The sequence below is a fragment of the Odontesthes bonariensis genome, chromosome 13, assembly GCF_027942865.1.
Source record: "Odontesthes bonariensis isolate fOdoBon6 chromosome 13, fOdoBon6.hap1, whole genome shotgun sequence".
Taxonomy (NCBI): Eukaryota; Metazoa; Chordata; class Actinopteri; order Atheriniformes; family Atherinopsidae; genus Odontesthes; species Odontesthes bonariensis.
In genome coordinates this window covers 23,148,423-23,172,049 of record NC_134518.1, presented here as the reverse complement: position 1 = coordinate 23,172,049, position 23,627 = coordinate 23,148,423, and the positions used below count along the sequence as shown (strand labels likewise).

The 23,627-nt window shown below is 41.0% G+C and overlaps 1 protein-coding gene across 3 annotated transcripts; it reads right to left on the bottom strand.

The window, feature by feature from the left end:
- Positions 1 to 223: 223 nt before the first annotated feature.
- Positions 224 to 22,580, bottom strand: inppl1b (inositol polyphosphate phosphatase-like 1b). 3 transcript variants are annotated; one of them, XM_075481656.1, is made up of 27 exons: positions 21,040 to 22,580; positions 19,853 to 19,916; positions 17,981 to 18,119; positions 17,550 to 17,670; positions 16,899 to 17,039; positions 16,577 to 16,664; positions 16,349 to 16,426; positions 15,716 to 15,850; positions 15,446 to 15,560; positions 15,246 to 15,346; positions 15,064 to 15,166; positions 14,741 to 14,937; positions 13,468 to 13,585; positions 13,212 to 13,308; positions 12,987 to 13,125; positions 12,788 to 12,887; positions 12,594 to 12,682; positions 11,612 to 11,693; positions 11,080 to 11,169; positions 10,870 to 10,983; positions 10,684 to 10,772; positions 9,573 to 9,660; positions 8,881 to 9,033; positions 8,383 to 8,464; positions 5,852 to 6,635; positions 5,651 to 5,769; positions 224 to 3,995 (listed from the first exon to the last, which is right to left on the bottom strand). In XM_075481656.1, the coding sequence occupies exons 1-27, from the start codon at positions 21,174 to 21,176 to the stop codon at positions 3,902 to 3,904; spliced, it is 3,657 nt and encodes a 1,218-aa protein (XP_075337771.1). In that variant the 5' UTR covers positions 21,177 to 22,580; the 3' UTR covers positions 224 to 3,901. The 3 variants fall into 3 exon arrangements, with proteins under 3 accessions (XP_075337771.1, XP_075337773.1, XP_075337772.1); XM_075481658.1 differs by having other exon boundaries at positions 19,853 to 19,878; positions 21,040 to 21,130; XM_075481657.1 differs by having other exon boundaries at positions 225 to 3,995; positions 5,651 to 5,766.
- Positions 22,581 to 23,627: the final 1,047 nt, after the last annotated feature.

Genomic DNA, 23,627 nt, shown 5'->3' with positions numbered 1-23,627 from the left:
ATAAAAGCAAGCAGGATGTGCAACTCCTCTGGAAACACACAATAAACTGAATTGAAATGAGGCATTACTTAATCATTTACGAAAGACTCAAGTTTGAACGATCCACTGTCAGAAAACAAGATCATATCAACACGTACAACCCACAGATTATGAACTCAACAGGTTTGATTTACCGTTTTATAGTCTGCGTAGACAATACAACAGAAAATACGACTCGGCCCGTGTGTGCAACGAGCACGTCTCCACGTTAATGATGTCTGACAGGAATGCTTACACTTGTACAGGTGATGAATGTAACTGACTATGTTTGTGATATGAGGAAATTATTGTTCATTTATTAAACATTTGCAAAACTGATGATATGAAATCTGATAAATCGATTTCAAGATCCGCCCTGCAGGCATATTCATTCTAATTTGTATTCAATACGTTTGTTCCATAGAAAAGGTCAGTCATCTCAAAAGAATCTCAGAAGTAACATCTTCTACCTTCTCCCTTGGACTCCTGAATAACATGAGGGCTTTGTACCTATGTAATGTGCATTTTTTTCAGGGTCATCTTTTATCATGTTTTCACCAGAGCTCAGCCAAAGTGTTATAGCTTATTACAATGATTGCAAAATGTCACAGCAGCTGAGAGTCCGCACTTCCATTAAGCCCAGTTATTTAGCTGCAATTAATAAAAGAGATGAAACCAGAAGGTAAGATGTAGCCAACAAGTCCTTCAATTGATATCATATTAAAGTTCCTTTGTTAATAACCTTTAATTTGACCCATATATTAAAGTACCGCACCTACAAACAGTAGGAGAGTAATATGAATCTTGAGTGAGTTTTTCAACATCAAAACAGACATCATTCTCAAGTGTTTCTTTTCAGAAGCCATAAAATCCTCAGAGGAGGAGGGCTTGGATGGCACATGTTGCACCATCCATTAAAGCCTCCATGACACCAGCTCAAGACCAACATAATGACAACAGCTTTTTCAGTTAATAACACAACAACACCTTAGCAAAACACTTTTGTCCCTTCCTGGTTGGGCTAAGGCAATAACATTAGTTGGTTAAGGTTGGAAGAAGATTGTGGGTGGGGCTAAAATATATGTTTCTAACAATGCCACCATCATGGACTTCATTGACACCATTTTGCCGGATGCGTTGGTAACATGTAAACATAAAACTTTGTCACTATAACTTGTCTTGGTTCGCATTAGTTGTTCAAGGGGATTTTATATTATATTATACTATGATATTCAGGATCCCATTGGCTTAAATACCCACAATCCTTTCAAGTATGCGCATTCAAGTGCACAGATATATATACAAACAAGAGAAGGCATGCTCCATTAGTTGTCTAACGTTAAAAAAGACTGTAACATCGGCAAGTGATGATAAATCAGAGCCAAGAAACAGAAATCAGAGAGGCTTCAGAGAGGAATATGACAAAGGAAAACAGCACTCCACTTTTTTTAAATTGGATTTTCTGTGAGCATATAGAACAGCCTTAGTTGGAAACTCTGCACATGCAATACATTATTCTGTACAGTGAAGTTCCAGCATTTAACAAAGGGAATAAGAAGAAAATGTATCGTTTTAGTGGAAAAACCTTTTTCGCACAACAATAGTGTACAACTGTTCTCTCACTTAACAAACTGACCCCTTCACCCCAATTACAGACACAGTGATGTTTTTGTGCGCGCAGTGATCCACTTTGTTTTAATGTGGATTTCGGTTGAATAGGTTATACTTTGATAGCACTATGACTTCTTATGCTTGTGTACTGTATTGGTTTCTGTTGTTCGGATATAAGGGAATATGAGTGGATCACGGAGCAAGAATGTTCTGCATCAGAAACATATTGAATGGTTTGCTCTTATATTGTACTTTTTTAACCTTGGTGACTCCACAAAGCGCTTCACAGTTTTTCTTCTTCACCCATTCATACACGCACTTACCTATGGTGGGCGAACAGCTTTGCGAGCCAACCAATTCAGCGTCTCGTCCAAGGACACTAACGCATTTGGAAAGGCCGGGGATCAAACTGCCGCGTGTGCGATTTGTGGCTTCGGCAAGGATGGAGCTTCAGCAGGCTTCTGGGTAGTTTTGACCGACTTCCTTTTACTGCGCCACAGCGAGCGAGCCCACTTAAACAAGCCGTTTATGTTGAAAACTTTTCTTTTTCAGCTTCCCTCTTTCAATCTTGCAAAAAAAAAAAAAAGGACCAAAACAGTAAAAATCTGTTTAAAATCCAAGGCTTTTTGGTCAAGATTTGGTCAAGAGAGTGAAAAAAAGGAAACTTCAGATGGTTGAATGCGATTTTAAAATAATTCTTAATTCTTTTAAAAGAGATTTTAAAATAATTTAACTGACCACCTTTATAAGAGAAATGAGCAGTCTAATTATTCTGTTGCTCTCAGAGAGAAATTTAATCTATGCCTTTCCTTTCTGGTTGCCGTTCCTTTACTAGAACATGCTGCTATGTAAATAGGTAGCATCCCTATTCAGCTAGTCCAGTTGGTTAATAAAACTTTGAATACGTTTTAAAGAATCTGCTTATCATTTATGCGGCCAAAACTTCCCAACCCTCGCACATGTGATGATATCACTGCAGTCAGTAAAGCAGTGACTTGGTGGTCACTGACACATACCAGCTGTCAACAGACATGTGTTTGGCCTTAATAAGTAACTGCCTGCAAGGACAAATCCCAAACACTCTGAGTAAGATGTATTTTCGGCTCGTATTTACAGTTGTAATTGTCTCATCTCTTTCTGCCGCAGTCTATCATTACGTGAGAGTGAGCTGACATACCACTCACGTGTTTTGAATGTTGCTATCATTTCAGGAATCCTGCAGGTAGTTGCTTATCAGAGTGAAAAAAAAAATTGCTTCTCTTCAGATATTTGTGCACGTTCAAAGAAAAGTTTCACATCTATTTGGGAACGTCAGCAAAAATGGATGTCGACACTGACTGAGGATTACAATGTTCGGCCGATCTAGCAGGTCATTTGGACTAAGCTTTCACTTGTATGACCTCTGTGGACCCCAAAAAGCTGTATTTGCTTTACCTTTGCAGGGTGGCCACATCAAACAACGTATGAGCAGGGTGGTGCGAGGACTGGACGAGTGCTCCGAAATGGATAAGAGAGACACACACACGAGATCTCTCTTTTTTTTTCTTTCCTCTTTTTGCCATTGCTTGACAGCATGAAGCGACACTTGTGATTGCCCGGTCACAGTCAAGTGTCGTTTTATGCTCTTTATAAACGTTGCATCATGGGTATAGCTACTGATTAAGTGACTTGATAGCAACCATATGAAACAGTAAACAGAATGGCATATAGCAGGTCTTTTTTAAACCTGCTTTCCTGACAATCTTCCAGTTGACAGGGATGTATTTTATGCTCTATCAGTTTATTATAGGGCTTTTAAAAGCTTGGGCTCTGGCTCAATAATAATAGCAGTATGCAATGATGGCACATAGTAGAAAAGTGGATGGTAAACACCAACCTTGAGTGAACACTGGAAAATGAAGGTCTATATTTTCATAGTAATTTATAATTCATTGAAAACAAAAATCAATTAGGCCTACATATCATAATCAATAGTTGTTAGGTGTCAGCAAATGGAGACAAATAGCAGAGTTTTCCATTCATATCACCCACCTCCTTCATCAGCTATTAAGATGGCAGATGAAAAAAATAAAAAATAATGTGCAATGAGTACTTCCTACATTGTATTCTCTTTTCTGTGTTTGAGCAAGAACGTGAAAAGATGTCAGCGATGTGGTCAAGTCCAGCTGATGGGACTGACAGTCAGGTCAGCCTCCCTTCAGCTCTCAAAGTTCTTCCAGTTTTAACTGAGCAGTTTACAAGGCTTTGTACCATCAATGCCTTTGTCTCTCTGTCAGTTCCAATTCCTGGGCAGGTTCTCCAAGATCCTGCGTCGGTGTGAAGGGTTTGTTACTCCTGCAGCACATAAATCCTCCTCAGTGATGCCACTGGTGGAGACAAATGGTGTTGAGAAGAAGTTTAGACATGAGTCAAACAATTTATTTACTGATTTATGACCGTTTGTAATCTGGTGAATCTTTGTAAACGCATGTCTCCTCTGTATTCCCATGCAGCTACAAAAGGGTATAAATGCATCGAAACTCTGGGAAGATACTGTATTGTTCCTTGAAGAAGTGGTTTCGCATTTTGGAGACAATCATAAAACGGTACAGAGAGCCTCTTTGCTGTGAGCATTCCTCCGTTCCTCCACTGAAGCTTTCATTCTATGTGAACAAAACTTTATCTGAAGTTACTTTGGGACTGTTGTGTCTGAGTTAATCATAATAAAAAGGTTTCTCTCGTAAGTATAGTGGCCCTGAAGTGCAAAAAAAAAAAACGATGGTTAAGAACAAATAAAACAGTAAGACCAAAAACATTTTCACCAAACACTGTTTTCAGAACGATCGTGTTTTTCTAAATGTGTTAAAATGTTTTTTCTGTTCACAAAATGTTTTGCTTTTTTATTATTTGAATGAAAATGTTTTGTTTTCTTGTCTTTTCTGTCATGGGACTATGTTTTTAGGTCATGTTTGGTTTTAGATCACGTTTTAGTCATGTCTTAGTTTAGTTCTTAGTTTTCCCATGTTTTAGTTTCCCTGCAATTAGTTTCATTCACGTTACCTGCACTCATTTCCATCAGCTGCACTCATCAGTTCCCCACAGTACTTAAGTTCCCTGTTTGCCTTCAGTTTTTGTGAGATCCTTGCACCATACTTATGCACCATCATGCACCATCATGCACCATCATGCACCATCATGCACCATCATGCACCATCATGCACCATCATGCACCATCATGCACCGTCATGCCACGTCAAGTGTTTCAAAGTTAAGTATTATGCCATGCCATGCCATGCCAAGTTGCTTTTTGTTCCTAGTCTTGTTAATGTTTCGTTTGATTCCACAGTTTAAGTTTCTGTGTTATCCGGCTCATTCGCGCCTTTTGTTTGTTACTTTGTTTTTGTAAAATAAATCTAGTTTGCTTTTTGAAGTCCCCATCCGTGTCCTTCTCACCCACCAACCCTGACATTTTCTGTAATCTCTTATTGTTTTTTTTCCCTGTTTTGTCGAGGTTTCTTCCCCTAACTGTATTGGATTTTTTGAGAGTTTTTTTTTTTGGGGGGGGATTTCTTGTATTTTGTCCAGGACTGTTGCATTTTTCACCTCAGTGCAGGAATAAATAAAAAAACACAGCCTCAGATAATAACACAGAGGGAGAATCTTGAAGTGACTCAGGTGATGTGTTTACTGTGTGTATATTTGCTTTAGCACTGATAACTCTAAAGTGGACAGTCCTGCTCATCTGCGTCACATGCACATGAGCAACTTGATTTCACTTTTAGCTGACTTTTGAAGCTGTTGAACACCTCATTTACCTAAACAAGTGAAAACACATTCAGGATCAAATAAGAGTGTGACTAATCTGAAAGTGCATTTGTCATCAAAAACCCAATTAAGTGCCAGTTCTTTCACTTTTGGTCATATGGAGAGATTGAGACACAACAAAACCCTGCGTCTGACAGATAACAGCAATCAAAATATTAATGTCTGTTTGTGAAGTGACAGACTCATTATGTTCAGCACACATTTAGAATGATATTACCTGAAATAATCCAGATCATCCCAGCCATTGAGGCTAAGTCCCAGGGTGTACTTTTGAAGACCCAGAGCACTGAGAAGCTCCCGCACAGTTTCTGGTGCTCCTTTGAGGACAGACACCTGCTTTGAGATAAGATAGAGAGAATATTTACAGATAACCGGGAGTGGCCGCCTTTCCCATTTGTCTTGGTGAGCAGGGTCATACCTCTTTCTCCCAGCTGTAGCTTCTGTCTCCATGCTTCGAAGGGCCATTTCTATAATTTGCCCTGTGGCTGAGGATTGTCGGGCCTCTCTGCTCTGAGGGGAAAAAGTCAACTTCACTGAGGGATTTAGCAATTTGCAAAGCAGTGAGGGAGTTGTCTCCTGTGGGCTGCTTATCGGTGTTCCAGGGAGCAGAGGCCTGACAGTTTGCCAGGTGAGTGGGAATGTAGGGGATAGCTGATGGCAACTTAGCTGCTTGGACAACATTGGTTCTTGTTGGAAGAAGCTGGTGTTGATCCCTTCTGGCTTTTTCCCTAAGGATTGCTGAGTGATTCATATACAAGCTCCTTACATTGTTTTCACACTGTATGGAGTCCTGAACAATGTTTTTTTTTCCTTGGTATTTTTCTCTGGATTGAGAAGAGCGTTCCTGGTACTGTGGGATGGCATTACATGAGGGTGGAGGTATAGGAGATGGGTTTTGGGCCGGAAAAAGCTGATAGGAGGAGTTGGTTTGGGATGTGTGAAAGTCACTCTGTGACTGAGGCAGGATGGCTGGAATTTCAATTTCTGTAAAGTCTGATCTGCGACAGGGTCCCCGATCAAAGCCTTGACGACCTGAGACTTTGGGGAGCTGCAAAGCTTCATTGCCAGACCAGATCACCTGAGGGTCTCTTCGCTGGGGGAGAGCCTCCTCCACCCTACGTGGCACTGATACACCTTCAAAGATGAAGTAGGCTGGGTTGGTGTAGCTGCTCGGTGCGATTTTAAGTGGAACTCCGGAGGACCTGCGGTGAAAATACAAGTTGTTGAGTTTTACCAGCTTAACTGCATGTAAATGTTATCAAAGTCGCACTTTGATACAAGCTAGTGCAACCTTGTGACTGTGCCATCAAATCAGAACCCACACAAAACAAAAAAAATCTATAAATGTATCAATGGATCTGTGACACCAAAACAACAGTAAAATGTAGGATACCGATAGTTTTTAACTCTTTCGGTGCCATTGACGTCTATAGACGTCAATTCGTTTTTTAACGGAGCGGGCTGGGGGACAATCTAGCGGAGTTCGTCACTAAATCTTAGGCTTGTAAACACTAAACAGAGAATATACTGGAAAAATTACCCGCAAGGTGGCAGCAGTGCCACTTTGCACAAAAAAAAAGAGCTCGTTTTCTCCATTTTTTTTTGGGGTCAAACAGCTGTTTTTGGTGAAACCAACCTATGTTCTACTGTCTATTACCAAAGGACTGAAAATGGTAGAAACAAACTTTTTTTTCCTGATCAAAGAAGAGAGTCTACTCTTTCGTTTGGTAATTTCGGTGTGTACATAGTCATAAGACACACTTTTCTGTGGGTCTTGGAAAATCAGTCAAAATACTGTAAAACACTTGGCAGTATGGCTCTCTCTGCACTGAAAATGGCTGGCAGCCAATGAGTTAATTTGCTACGTCAGCTTGTGCTGAAAGTTGATGATGACCAATTTTGAGAGAGAGGCAATCTATTGCTCCATGTCACGTTTAACCAGTCATTGTTAAGCCCAACACTTTTTCAGGCCCACAAATTTGGTATTCTTCCTCACTTATTACTCCTCTATGCATTTTTTCCAGCTTGTCTGCTGCAGTTGTCTCACAGTTGAAATTCTGAAAGTACGGCATTTGTATCATTTGCAAGGAAGTGAATCACAATAAACAACAGGACTCCATTAGTGTTTCTCATGCAGCTGCTGTTGCAGTAATGCTATCTACAGATTTTAAATGCAGCAGTTTGCTGTATATTCAGGGGTTCTTAGACTGTAAATGAAATGCATCCAACCAACAGAACATGTGAGCTCCTTCCAAAATGTTCCAGAGACTAAAAGGTGTGGGTGGAAAATAAGCTTTATATATCAATGATTTCAAAAGCTGACAAGACACCAGAACTGTGCACAGCAGTTTCTGTTAGCTTAAGGCAGGACTTTGCAATCACGATGATTCACGATATTTAAAGTACATTAAATCAAAATTTCAACAAATCAAGTAAAAATCAATGAATCACCCAAAGAAAATCTGTGGCTATAATTGCACATGTCTACATATAACTGACTAATCAGCTAAATTTGCTAATGATGTTGCACAGCTGAGTGCTACTTTACCCAGATTTAATCAACTTTGAAACACGTATTTTGCTTACAGGCAAAAATTCCAATGACTGTGAATTTCTAAATGCTGTGAAATTATTGTTTCACAGTAACTTAACTTACTTAAAGTAACTTTACATTTTTATTAAAATGTGTTATCAGTAGCATCGCAGTGTATTTTTACTTTTTTTGTAGTATAAGCAACACATACTGCAGCACATTTCCATCTAACTTTAAGAATTGTATGAAAAATGTTTCGTATTCACAACTAATCAAAAGACTGTTGTAAGACGAGGGCAGGGGAAATTGCTGAGCAGTGACAGAATTTTTCAATGAGCCTTTGAAAACCTTTCAGTGAAAACTTGAGGCTTTATGTTGTACGACGCTGATGCTCAAAAACAATAAGAGGTCCTCACCGAGTTATTGGGATCCTCGCTGGAGCAGGAGACACGTGCACCCTCCCAGGACCTTTGTCATCTTTCTCAAAACAGAACAACTCTGAAAAAGTCAAATTTCAGGAATTGAAAATCTCACTTTGTGACAAGCAAGACTTCTTCAAAGTCTGTGTGTTTGCATGCAGGCAAAAGGTGATTGCCGGTTTGCAATAACACAGCATGCTGGTGTTTGTGTGTGCTCGGCCTGACCTGGTGGCATAATACCCAACTGTCCTGTTTCAGTGTCTCAGGATGCATCTGGTGATGGTCAGTCAATCAGGAGCCAAAAGAGGAAGCGGTCGAAAGATATCAGCAAGTGTAAAGCCAAGCCAGGGATCATTGAGGAACCAAAAAGAGGAAGCAATGGCAGACTCATAGCAGAGTCAAAGAACGCAGTGACAGTGGAGAAGAAGGTTTTAGTGGGAAGTGATAGTGCAAGCAAGGCAGAGATTTGGAAATAAACACTTTGAGCCAACCCACCATAGATCTTCGGCCGTGTTGATCGCCTGTCCTTGGGTACATGGACTCTGACCCGTCCTCGTATGGAGCCCATCTCCTCGCCCCGGTGAGTCAAAAATGTCTCAAATTGCTCTGACGCACCAGTCAGTGAGCGTAGAGCCACACAACATTCACCTGTGGCAAAATTTCTATTTTAATTTCCCATGATGTGACTGGGGCCGTCCATCCAATGCAATTACTTGATGTATGTCACATTTACCAAAAACAATTAAAAACACAGTGAAACAACAATGGCTCAGCATGAATATGACATTGAAAGACGTACTCTGGCACTGTGCCATTAAAATATTTTCTTCTTTCTGCAGACTACTAATGGAAGAACCTTTGGTCCTCCATAAAACTCCACAAGTACGTGTATAATCTCTGAAGACATACTCGTTATTAAAGAGCTAAATGTCATCACTATGAGCGCCATAAATGGCAATACGTCTCTTGTCAATGTACTGGGGAAAGTGAATCCAAAATGAGCAAACATTAAGAAAACATAAGAGAACAATTTGCACTGGTAGTTGTGAAAAGGTTAAACTCTATAAATAGCTTTTGTAATGTATTTCTGGGTCTTTAAATGTACCGATTAGCAGCCTCAACAGAATTACATGAAATTCTAAGTTCAATAGTTGAAAAGACTAAATCATTTTTGTCCTGCTACTGACCGTATGACTCAAACCCATCACATGACTTGACAGACAACAGCAGGTGCTGGTCCTGAAGAAGCTCCATGTCAGACATAACTGGAAGGAGCTGAGAGACACAAACAAAACCCAAGTCAACAAAAGTCAGTTCTGCGCAAAAGTCTTATTCGGTCCCTAATTTCTTTATATTTTGCCAGACTTTCATGAAATCTTTCAAATGTGGTCTTGAGAAATAGTTTCTGAAGTTTTCTGAAGGGAAGTTTTTCCTGGAAATGAGAAAAAAAATGTCAAAGACATCGTAAATATAAAATAGTAATTTTTCCTTTTTCAGCATGTTGATTTCACCAACCAAGGAGCTGAAAACATCTTGGCACAGTGCATCCTTAAAAAAACTGAGGAAACAGGACAAGCAAAGGACAAAAGAGGAAGTGGTAGGCTTAAAATAAACTATCTACAGGCTCATAAACTGTATCTAAATGTAATGTTCTTCATATATAAGAAAAAATCCAACAAAGATCTGAAACAGGACCTGAGAGATGCATCTGGTCTTTCAGCTGATCTGTCTACTGTTGGCCAAAGCCTCATCAGAAGAGGTCTTTATGGAAGGGTGGCTGTCAAAAAGCCATTCTTAAGGAAGGCAAACGGGGAGAAAAGGCTGAGGGAAGCCAAACTAAACAAGAACTGGACTGAAAATAAGTAGCAACAGGTCTTATGTGGGGGAGTCCAGGCTCTGGGGAGTGATGAATCCTCCCCAGACCTCAACAGTACTGAGGCAGAGTGGGATCATCTTGACAGAGAACAGGGCAAAAGGCAGCCAATATCCAAAGAAGAGCTTTGAAATGTTCTTCAAGAAGCCTGGAGAACTATCCCTGAAGACATCTTAAAGAAATGACAAGAGAGCCTGTCTTAGAGGATTCAGGCTGAGTTAAAAAATAAAGGTGCTCATACCATATATTGACTTTCAAGCTTGTTCAAATCATACAAACTCTGTTTGTGAATTATACACTGAATCTCATTTAGTCATCCCATTTCCCATTTCCCTGGCAATGTCTTAAGAAATGAGGGTTGACAGGAGATTTCTGCACAGGACTGTCATCATTTCAACCATCTTAAAATGGGCTCAGCCGCTCACCTTCGGTAGCTGTTTAAAGGACCAGCCCAGTTTGAGAAACCCTGGGACATCACAGCTCTGCGAATCATTCTCGCTGGAGCGCCGCGTCTCTGCAAACAAAGATATGAATTCATTTCTGCTCCTGAGTTCCACTACATTGCTTTACAAGGTCTTTTTTTATATATATATATATATATGACCCCTTACCTTCAAGGCAAGAGGAATGAAACTCAATGAAGAACTTAGCCTTGCTTGCTGTCTTCACAATGGCCTCGATGCCTTCAAGCTCAATCCAAGCCCTCTCTGTGCTGGAATTTGAATCTGTTTGAAATTAAAAAGGCAATCTTGTTTATTCAACACGTGGATTCTGTCATATTCCAGCGGTTTACGGCCAAAGAGCCACAACAATAACAGCACCTGTTTTGGAGCAGCATTGTGACGTCACTCCCACTTGAAATGTGGCAAAAACAGGTGAGTGGTCACTCGTAAAGAGGTCATCTGTGCAACCTAGTAGGAAATAAACCATGAGATTGTTATCATTTTAGTGGCCAAAACAACCCTAAATGTCTGAAATATTCTTTGGCTGACATTGGGTGAGAGCACTGTAAGACACTTGAAGCGTCAGTATCATTTCAACAGAAAATGATTCCATGAAACCATCATGCTACAGCCCAGTATGTGGTCTGCTAGTTTGCTGAAGTTAATGAAAAACAGACAAGGGAGGAAATGACGCTGTGTCTTTACCGACCACAGACCAGGGGATGACTGTCATTCGTTGTCAGGGTTCAGAGCGGTACAAAGGAAAGCAAAACTGACCACAGAATCACAAGTGAAATCCTCCGTCTGTGTCGACACTGAACCGCAGCCCAGACTTCACTGGTCGTCATACACTTTTATAGTGAATGCCTTTCCGCATGTTTATTTTCCTAAGAAATTCTCCGGCTCTCACCATATGCGGTGCAGGTGATGTGTGTCTCTGGGTAGGACTTCCACAGAATCCTGTCACACCATGACGGAACATTGACTCGCACCTACAGAGAAGGAATTTGCCACAACATAAACACCAATGTAAGTGAAATTGCCGTATACCTACACACATACATATATATATATATATATATATATATATATATGTGTGTGTGTGTGTGTGGGTAGTTAACACTGAAGGGTGCCTTCATTCCTAATACACCAGACGTTCCTGTTTTAGACAGGAGGTTAACTCTTAACCTGCTATTTTTAGTGGTCAGAACAGCTGCTGTCAAAGTCACTTATCCCTACAGATTTCTGAAATAGGATTAAGTTACAAATGAATTATCTTAGGAAGTGTATACTTGGAATGAATCATAGAGGCTCAATGGTCTGGGTTATGGCTTAGTGGTTGGAGGGTCAGAGGATCAAGCCCTGACACTGGCAAGCTGCCACTGTTGGGCCATTGAGTGCGGCTTTTCACCCTTTCTGCTGGGGGAGGGAGTTACGTCATCCTGTCTACAGCTTCCTTATAAGTTGAAATATTTGGAGTTTTACTGTGCCTAATGTGTAAGAGACAAAAAAAAAGACTTCATCCTTTGTTTCCAGACCCTTTTCTTGGTAGTTGTACTCAGCCATGGAGCATGTCTTGACACTCAAATACAAAAGAAAAAAAAGTATCAAACAGAAAATGTCATTTAAAAAGGTGATGAAGGTACAAAGCAAAAGAAGAGGCAATTAAATGTGAAAGATACTAGATTTCAGACAATAGCAATTCAGCTTCAGACTAGAAAGGCAAAATTACACACCTTGTAATCCCCCAATTGGTCTAAAAAATGTTTGGCAGCAGCTCAGTTATAACCCTTTTTTATTATTGGCAATCATCCTCTGTCCTGTACCTGAAAGAACTGTTTGATCCATCATCTTGTTTCTGATGTGCTTTTGTGTTACAGCACAAGACTCACCCCTGATGTCTTGTATTTCTGCCACAGGTAGCAGTCTCGAGAGCCCCTTTCATACCGATAAGTGGGTGGAAAAGTGATCTTCTCTTCCTCTTAACCACGATAAATGAGGAGAGCAAAGTGAAAATAAGAACATGCTAAACTCAATCAAAAGGAAACATTAAAGTTGTTTATTTGCTGTTGATTCTAGAACTCACTGAAACTGAGAAAGGCTTTCCTCTTGTGCCTTTCTCTGGTTAGTTGGTCCGCACACATGAGATCTTCGAATTCTCTTTTGGACACGTGTTTCAGGATGTCCTGCAGTTGTCGGGAGCCAGGCAGATGCAGGGTATTACACATGCCCAACCAAGCCGCCAAAAAGAACAGAAATCCAATAATGAAAACTGTCAGTCTGACCTGTACGTCCAAGTCGAGCCGGTAGTTGAGGTCTCCACACCAGAAGAGATGGGTGAAGCGCAGGCTGATGTCAAATGCAACAAGCTGTTTGTCTCCCAGAGAGAGCAGTCTGAGGATGTCCACAAAGCTCTGGTTCCTCCTGGGCATTGAATACGTTGCAAGACAGAAATTCACTTTTAAAAACCGAACAAAGTGCACGTTTCTCACACAGAAAACACAACGCACCTTATTACTTTCTCACTCCCAGACGTCAGGTGGCAGTTAACAAACCCAAAGGATGTTCCACTGAATTGGAGGGAGACCCCAACAGCTCCCTTGTTTCCTGAAATAACAGAAGCAGTCAGCCTCGAAGGTTAATAAAACATGCTTTGATTTTTGTTAAACATGAACTGATATTTTGGGCTGTCATCCAAGATAATGCACATCTTCCCTGTTTGGTTTGTGTACATCTGTGATTGTGAGATCGTGCAGACAGGCCTACCCAGTGTGTTCCCCAAGCCAGTCTTCACGCTGGCTGTGTTCACATGGCTGATGCGACTCTCATGCTCAGGCTTTACAAACACAGCCAGCTTCATGTTCCAGAGGGACTGCACTGCCACCTACAAGACATTGTGTCACATTGCAATACATTAGTTTCAGATGACCCACAATCACTGACTTCTTAGTAGATTTGACTCAATTCCAAGGCTCTCCACTCAAATGTATTCCCATGTAATCTGAAATGATTTAAGATTTAAGAGCATAATGTAGTCAAAACATGTTCTTTTTCAGTTAAACATACGAGTTACTTAAAACTTAATATATTTAGCCAAATGTGTATTTTAGTATTAAGTCGAAGGATGTTATTTTTTAATGTTGAAAAAAAAAAAAACGGTGTAACTGTAGAGGAGAGAAAATGTATAAACTGTATGCTTCATGCTTTACATGTGTGTTAAGAGACCATGTCCACCGAAACCAGACCATACATTTAAAAGCGGATAATTCTCAAGATAAGTTTCAGAAGTTTATGGACAAGCTTCAGGTCCAAGGCACCTGTTTTCAAACAATTCATGGGTATAAAAACAACTTTCTCAACTTCTCCAACAAATTACATAATTACGATTGTTCCAAAAAATCTGTTTGTTTTCCGTCAGATGTGAGAGCTTAAAGAGACGGTCATCCGTTTAAGATTAGTGAATAAGAGAACAGCAACATTAGACCACATGATATCACTGTATATGATGTAAAGACAACCGCTAAATAACTGTTTAAAGAGCCTGAACGCAAACTGTTTTTTCTTGGTTTTGGTAGAATGCGTCAGTGAACTGCAGAAAAACTGTATGTTGACATTTTAAACCTGTTTTTAATTTGTATATTCATCACGCAAAAAATACTAAATCGGTAAATTGATAACAGTGTCAGAAAATTTGTTTATAAATAACTAGTTATAAATAACCAAATTTTGATGTTCGGGAACAAATATCAAATAGCTGATTTTAAAATGAATTTCTCAGATCATACAATGTAGCATCTATCAGAAATCAGCTCTCGATGAGCAGAATCAAAAAGCACTTTGGTGAATTAACATCAGATTCCTGTCAGAACACTGTCAGAGACTCTGTAAAGCTTATGAAAGGACTGCAATCTTTACATTTGTTGGAGTAATGTCCCCCACATCTGAACAGATCTTTGAAATATGAGTAAAGGCCCCTTTCAGACCAAAAAAGAATTAATCCACAGATAAAGTTGAAATTTCAATAAGAAAGGCGGATTACTTGTTTAAACTCGATCTGAGTATAGCTGCGAAGGACTGCTTTGATATGTTCGGTCCATTCTCTCTCGCCCTGAGGGTTTTCCTGAGTCCCGAAGGCGTAGATGTCATGAGGGAGCAAAGCCGTCGACTCATCGGGGGTGTGTCCCAATCCGCAGCAGGTCACCCATGACTGCAGACTTCGAGGAGGAGGGGAGCCCCCTTAGTGCGCAAAATAAAATGCAGTAAACCAGTCAATCAAAATATTCCCCACGCGCTAATTCAGCACATTAGTGAGTTTTCTGTTGCCAGACAGTGAAAATGAGTGTCAGCATCTAAATGAATTACCCATATTCCAGGTGCCAACAAACACAGAGACCGCGTCAGGTTCGCTCCGCTGAGAGTGCCTTGACTTCATCAACTGGAGGAGTTGAAGGAAGGAGTCACATTTCTGAAAGAGATGAAAGTGAGTTATGGTGGGGGGAAATAGAGGATTTCACTTAAAAGCAGATCTCAGTGTCTTGCCTTACCCGCGCACTCTCAAATGTCATCTCCTGCGGTGTGTTGTGATGGCTGTCAACCACCATTCGTACCTTGGCTGGACTGCTCTGAAACTTGACGACCTGAAGAACTGATACGTGGGAATTACTAGACATATTGCATATACAGTAATGGTGTCACTCAAAGCATCTGCAAGCAATGGGAATGTTTTAGTTAATTGTTTTCTTACTTCTTTCATGTGCAATCCTCTCTATACCAAATGAGCCAAACTTCCTATCAAAAAGCAGCACTCCTGCGTCCACATCCACAGAAACTGTTTGTCTGCCATACCTCACTACCCTCACCTGCACATGCAAAAAAAATAACCATCAACACACTCACAGTGTCAGAGAACAGCTGATTTGTATTGGTTTGTGTCATCTGTTTCGAAAAAAAGAAAATGCATCTGAAAGCAGTCATTACAGTAGAACTCAGCTGATTATGAGCTCATCCTGTTTACCTGAAAAGAGTGGACAGGCAGTGGTCTGGCGTTCTTCACAGGTGTTACACTGGTGGGTGTCGGTTCAGGAGGAGGTGGGCTAGGCTGCACTGCCAGATTGTGATTGGTCACCGCATCCTGTAACGCTTTCAGTACCTTAACGGGCAGAAAAGATGGCACTCAAAAAAACGTTGAGTGTAACGAGCAAGATTTCTATCCCCATTTCCCCTTTGTGAAGTCTTCATTATCAGTTTAAACACCACTCTCATTAAAGGTAAAGTGAGAATTTACCAGTACGCTAATAGTGGCTGACTCAGTAGTTCTTCCCTTTTTTTTCCATGCGAGAGCCACTAAGTTTTGCTTCACTAGCAACAAACTTGTACTCATGTCTAGACTTAAAGTCGTGTTCTTACCTGAACTTATTTTGTATAGTTTTTAGACTTTTCTCTTCTCTAATTGTTTGAGCTTCTTAGTTTTATTTAGTCCCCCCTAGAAACAAGTGTTGCAAATTAGCATCTGTGATGTTTTCAGCATATCTGTCTACTTGAGTGTCTGTTCCTATCACATACATTTTAAATAATTCATCAAGAAAGCCATTATTCCATGTGTGATTTTTCAATGGTTGAGTCTATTGACTCATCGTCATGAACACACCTTTTTCTCCAGCGAGGAAAGGAGGCTGACCAAAGCTGAGATTTTACACAGCAAGCTGTCAATCTCCATCTCTGGACCCTTGTTCCCAAAAAAACAAGACAAAAGTCTCAATTAGGTTGCATATATGACATCATGAAATTATTAAATTTATCCAGTACCGCACTGGGTCACTAACTACAGTTTGTTAATGTTTTTATACAAGCATAACGCCTCGTTTTATATTCATACCTGCGACTTGATGGGTGTTAAGGAGCAGCTAGGATGGTCGAAAACCTTGGCCAAAGTTTCCAGGCTTGAAAGAGTCTGATCAACCTCACTGTAGAACCAATAGATACAAAGCTTTTAACTGTAACAAATTTATACAGAAGATTATGTCATAACTGCTGTTGGAAAATGTTATCTGCTATGAATCTCTTACTTAGCACATACATTGCACCATATTTCAAAAACAGAATAATATTATGTGATATAAGTTCAAAGCAAAGTGGTTCATATATTTCAAACTATGACTATTAGTTACTGTTAACATCAAGAGCAGAGTGGCTCTAACCTGTTCAAGCCTTGGCACGCTGCTCCCAGAGTACGCTTAAGATGGCATAAAGTTGTTGCCCCTTTATGCACATTTTCAATGTCAAGAGGGAGCTCACTGAAGAGGTAGTCACTGAGCAGGCAAATGACTTCACCCGCAGCGCTGCGAACAAACAAAACATCAAATTCAGACTACAGCACAGAATCATACAAGTTAAAGCTGTTATCGGGATATTACTGCGGCCAGGATTTAGGTTTAAATGTCACACAACAGGAAGAAAAACTGTGAGACCTGTCAGGAAACTGAGGAGATTGAGAGCAGTAGCCAAGCACACAGCAGATACTATAGCAACGCTGTTTATTAATAGGACAAAAAAATAAAAAGCCACACACACAGTTTCACAAGTAGTTGCTGTGATTCATTGCCAGCAGGTGCATATGTCTATGAGCACTGAATGTAGTGAAGACATTGATGTGACACCACAAATCATTTTGCCTTTCCAACATACTGTCACATGTAAAAATGGATGCAATACTGCAAAAGATGCAGACTTAAGGTAGAATAGATATGTGAAGTGAAGTCATTTGTGTACATATACAAGGAAAAAGACCAACGTTAGTAGTTATGGCAACTCTGATCAAGTCTAGTAAAATCGAAGGCAAATTATTATACTTGGATGTATTCAACTCTTGCAACTTCTCCAGGAATAAGGCATGAGGGGCTGGTTTGGTTGGTGCTGCAGGGAAAGACGTCGTGTTGACAGAGGCTTGAACAGCAGGTGGCTTCTCATCATCTGTCCATGCAAAAAACAATAAAGTTCAACATTAGGAATTCACAATGAATATTGCTGTTGAAAGAGGAGGATCTTTAAGTTTTTATTACAATTTCAAAAGGACACATTTCACTACCCGATGGTGTTTCATAATGTATTGACAACACGTACAGTATGTGCGTCTGCATTACAGCTTTGTTTTTGTTGAATAAATCATGACCGTACCAGATCATTTTTATCTTATGTCCTGTCCTGATACTTAAAACCTTTGAACTAAAAGGGGATGTACTTTCTTTTTCACACGACTCGAACATAAAAGCTGGCGACCCACCTGAGCTCTCATCCCCCGTGTCTGTATCACGGGGAACAGGGTAGAGAAGAGGAGTGACCAGGCCTTTGTGGGGGTGTTGGTACCCCAACACCAAGTCCTCCAGTGTCCGAAAACAATTCACCTGCACCCCCTGGGTTGTCTGAGACACACAAACACAACAGCAGCACATTCAGTGCATGTCCTGCACAAACCGCGCTAATCCGAAACTGGAAAAGCCACAGAGACTTTGAACAAGTGTAACGCAGAAGGTAAGAGATGCTGCATAATAGAGAATGTTTTGGTTGAACGTTTATGCACATAGAAAAAACAACAAATGCATAGCAAAGAGGTTCTGGGTATTTCTAACTGTAAACTATTTATCATGGATATTCATTTAGACTTTAAATTAACTAACCAACTAATTTGTATACTCTGTCTAGCTGTCAGTGAACGTTTCACACAGGATCCACATCCGTCTTCTGAATTCTTGCTTTGTTGAGAAAAGCAGAAGTATTTATTTGCATGACAAAAAGAGCACATCAAGATGATCTGCTGTGATAAAAGGCAACCCAGACGGATTTAGAAAGCTCTGCCCCAGAGGAAAGGTGTCATCGCTGACAGCTACTTCCTGACTATAGAAGCACTTGCCTGTCTTGATTCACTGAGGTCCAACATTCCCAGTTGCTTCTCATAAAGCAAATGCCATTTTGAAAAGACCCTTTAACATTGAAGCCAGAAGCGCACGCAAGCCTGCTCTCAAACTTCACAACTGCACTTCAAACGTCATGCAGAAATTCAGATTACATACTCACAGAGCAGCCATTCACATGAACCAGTTCAATATGGTGCACATTAGACCACAATGCTGAGCGAGTTCTTTTCCTGTGCTCTCTTTTTAGACGTTTTTGTTTTCATTTTGCGGTGAGAGAGACCGTTTTTTTGGCATGGGCTACCTGTCTGTTTTGCCAGGAACTCTTCAAATAGTATTTTTTAAAACCACAAAGATCTCTTGGAAAAGCAATTTAAAAGAAATGAAAAGGAATAAGAGACAGTGCACGACAAAACTGGCCCCAAAATATCTCCATGGCCCTCTTGGAAAAGCAAAAAGGCAAGCATGCGACTAGTGAGTTAGTGGAGCAAATCCAATGGGGGAAAACACATACTGGAGGTTTATATCGATGGCGGTGGAAAAACAACTGAAATAGCAACTAAGTTTAATGTCTTCATTGGAAAGCAGAGAATTTATCCAAGTCAAAGGTTTAAAAGCAACTGCCAGACTATTGGTATTAAACTTGACATTGGGCTTTAATATGTAGCAAAATTGTTCTTTAGAAAAAAGTTTTATTTCTCTCTCTCACCACTGTTTTGGGATTGCAGATTTTGTGCTTGTGTGGGTTTTTTAAGGGTCTAATAATTAGGTCATCTGCTAACTAAATACCCCCCTGTTCAGATAATCTAAAACAGACATGTACCATCTCTGGCTCAAACTCTACCACATCCAACAGACTCATTATGTCTAATACAAACACTCTCATACATACACATAACAAATAAGCCCACTTTGGTCAATGACATAGTGTGTGGGTTGAGTAGGAATCTCTAAGACATAAAAAACAATTTCTCCTCTGTGCTGCTGAGCTCATGCAGCAAGCATGCAGCCACATGGCAGAGATGCCATTCAAACAACAAAGTGACTGCAGCCGTAACAGTCTGTTCAGAGAGCAAACACAAACATGCTTCTGTTCTACTTGCAACATGGAATAACAGACCATTTTTTCATCCCTCTGATCGGCTGGGTTTCTTACTGGCTGTACAGTTTGGGCCAAGGTTTCAGACGTCTGTGCTGTTTTTCTTTAGCAGAGCATTCAGTGTCGGGTGGCGAATAATACTCACCTGGACTGCAAGAAGACCGTCTGCATCTGGAAGAATACGATACGTGTGAACATGACGCTGGAACCTTTGGAAACCAAAGACAACTGTTATTAAGGGCATTACAGACTCCAACAAAGCAAAGATTCAAAGGGAAAACTGCTTTGTTTAAAAAAAATTTTTTAAAGAGTTATAATTTAAGACACCAAATCTCTTAACAAGGTGCTAGCTGTTTTGCACATCATCACTGATGTGGCTTATTTTAGTCAATGCAGAGTCTGAAAGAAACTTAGACCATCACATCATCAGTCATCATCATCAGCACACAAAGATGAACAGCAGCCGCTGCACATAACAAGAAAAAGGTAGAATTAGAAAACAGAGGGACTAAATACAAATCACATCTGTGGGTGAATTAAAGACACCCAAAAAGAGAATGATATACTGAGAAAAGAATGAAGGGAAAGAGGGAGCTCTGTGAGCAGCCAGGCTCAGCTCTCAGGAATGTATCTGGCTTCGGCCGGCAAGTAGTCAGCGTAGTGCGGTCGCTGGGGTTCCCGCCCACTTTCAGGGGCCCAAGGGATGAAAGAGGGGTAAGTGGGGAAACAGAGAGCCATAAGTTAGGATTTGGCTGGCTGAAATTGACTTTTTTTGGACAGAGCAGTGTAGCTGATTAATAGTGTCTTTGCAGCCTGCTGGCAGACGGTGGTGCAGGTGATGGATGAGACGGGGTGAGTGAGGCTGCTGAAACAATTTACAAATGGGGAAATTTCACGAAAGCTCACCAATTCTATAGGTCAAATCTAAGTGTTTCACAAGTTAGATAATCGAGCACTGTTTTACCCAAAACAGAAGCTTTTAATGTGTCCTCTTACACACGGCAGGACAAGATTTACTACTTCTCCGAAGGAGGTGAAACTCGTCAAATCACACATCGCACACAAAAGGATTTTTTAAAAAGAATTGGTTTATTTTGTGTGCAGAGCTTCACTTTTCACATGTCTCGAGAAATGCCAACAGATTGTCTTAAAAAAATGAACCGTCAAAGATATGAAGAAGAAAAACTTGTACAGGTGAATGTGTTTCACTGTGACAGGGCAAATAAAGCACACAGCTAATAGATAGTTGAATTCGTGTGTGTGTGTGTGTGTGTGTGTGTGTGTGTGTGTGTGTGTGTGTGTGTGTGTGTGTGTGTGTGTGTGAATACTCACAGCAGGCACAATGCATAGGCTCCTGGCACAGATTCACTGTCTCTTACTAGGTAGCTGCCATCCCTCCCCGCCCGTGCCAACAAGTCCTCCGCGTGCACACGGCTGATGTCACGATGATACCATGATGCCGAAGTCATGGTAGTTGATATGAAGAGATATGTTCATAAGAATAATCCACATGAGGTGATGGACTTTACACAGCATACAAGTTTACTGTGTCAGACTTGCACAGATGGCATTGTGCTGGAGGCCTGTCCCTCAAGTCATCAGCATCAGAGTGTGCTGAGTGGTCTGAGAGTTTAAAACTGTCATGACCAAAATGTCAAACCCTATCAGCTACCACTTCCTGGGTCCCCGCTGGCTGCTTCTGGGTCACCCATTCTGTTGCACGGAAGGAAGAAAGAAGCAACATCCAGCTGATTTTAAGGTTATTCCACTCCAACGCTCCTTTACAGTCTTCAGCAGAGACTCAAGTCCACCATTCTGATAATATCCTTGTCTAGAAAGGCACAGTCTCTGTTTTAAGTTGCAAGTTGCTGCACCCAGGTGGGTGTGTTGATCCAACAAACACAGACCAACAGAAGAGAATGAAGCAGCCACCCCTGAGGCAATGACGCTGCCTCTAACTTAACCACAAACACGAGCCCTCCTCTTGTCCCAAAACAAAAGCCCTACATGCAAACAACAGGAAAAGAAGAACCAAGAATGGCAAAACAAACAAATCGAGCCACACACACGGTACCCACACACTCACACACGCACAGAGCAAAGACAGAAACATACCAGATGGAACTCAGTCAGCACTAAAACCAGACAGGCATGCAACAGAAACCAGACTAATTCAAATGATTTCCCAGCTCTGGTACCATATAAGGGAAAAGAAACACCCTCCAATAAGTTCAGCCGATGACTGCAGTTGTCTTTGCTTTTTCCAAACCCAGATTCCATTTAGAGTGTGTCTGGATGAAAGCAGGCTGCCCCAGGGGTCTTACTTTCACGCTGGATGTCTGTAAGCCAGCGTGTGTGTCTTGTCAGAAGGGTCCCATTTGCACTGGCGTGATCTCCAGCGGTTCTTCAGAGAGCTGTCAGAGCAGAGGGAGGGAGCAGAGAGGCAGAGGACAACCCCGTTAGAGCGCAGGGCAGACAGAGGAAGTGACTCGACATTCCAGATGGCGGACATAGCCAGGAGAATTCTTGTGAGGGGCTCAACTACACCACCAGTGTGTGAAACAGCAGACTACTTCCTTTTCCTCCCTCTCTTCTCCTGTCTATTTTTCTTCTTCCTGCTTCTGCCTCTTTCTTGGCTCTTTCATCAAGTTACAAACTGAAAACATTGCTTTCAACTCACAGACGAGCCTTTTGGCTAATCCTCAGTTTGTCCTTATTTTCAAACATTTTTATCTTCAGACAATAAATCTTCTCGAAGGCATATTTACTTTGACTCTTTCTCCAGTCTTAGCCCTTTTCTTTTTGTCAGCCTCCCTTCACTTCCCTTCCGCTCTGGCTCACTCCTTCCCTCTCAGCAAAACACAGTGTGCATATGGTTATGATCATCCCTCAGTTTCTTATTTTTGCACTCCTAGTACATCGCCCAATATTCACCCCTCCTACGTCCCTCCCACTCCATTAGCTGGAGCATAAAACTCTGTGGGAAGCTGTTCAGTCCCACATTTACTGCTCTGCCTCTCTCTACTCAGCAGAAATGTGCCAACCACCAACCACATACCCCATAAAACAAACAGACGCAAGTCTATCCCAATCTGATGAGGCATCTTTTTAACCCTCAATCTATAATCACTTCTTTCTGTTATGTGATTTGCACATACGATTAGGATTGAGAAATTTAAGAGTAATTACACTGAAGCTGTACAGCAGTACTTGGTAATTTAGCAGAGATTACTGTACTCTAATTACACTGTAATTAATCATAACTGGCTGATGGGAACGTCATTAGTTTTGCTAGACAAAAAAGGGGATTACCAAAATTTTATAATTCATACTGAGTGCAAGTTGTACATACAATTTCTTATTGTTACTATTTAACTGTTGATCTGCTGGTGGTACTTAAATGGACGATCTGATTTCAGAACACAGTGTGGATGAGCTCAATCCAGCTCCTTCAAATGTTGCAGTAAAGGTTCAATGACAGTGTGAGGTGTGTGCTTGGCTGTAGGGGGAGAAGTGAGGCAGTGGTTCAGGGAGCAGTGGCAGATCAGGTGGTTTGGTGCAGCTGAACCTGTTGGTAATCACCTTCTGTCTTTATATGCAGTGGTGTGCTGAGGCTCCCCAGGACACACTTCATAACTGGAGCAGCAGCAGTGGCACTGAGTGTGTCAAAACCATTGTGCTAAGCTTGTGTGACGGCGGTTTGTGTGTGGGACCAGAAGAAGGCTGCATGGTGGAGAAGTGCTACACAAACAAACACTTATAGGAAGGAAGGAAAGTTGGGTGGGCACATTTGTCCCCCACTAAGTAACAAAGCTGATTTCAATTAAACAGAGAACGTCCTCATGGATCGTTTGTTTATTCAAGCAGAAACAACCTAAAATGATGTTGTAAGAATATGTATTTAGTGGATGTTTTTCAAT

Bases quoted from the DNA above. Each gene is read 5' to 3' on its own strand.
- inppl1b (XM_075481656.1), bottom strand. From the start codon at position 21,176: ATGACTTCGGCATCATGGTATCATCGTGACATCAGCCGTGTGCACGCG. The intron at 19,917-21,039 runs GTGAGTATTCAC...TGGTTTCCAAAG, and splicing joins GCCTATGCATTGTGCCTGCT to GTTCCAGCGTCATGTTCACA. The intron at 18,120-19,852 runs GTGAGTATTATT...TGTGTGTCTCAG, and splicing joins ACGGTCTTCTTGCAGTCCAG to ACAACCCAGGGGGTGCAGGT.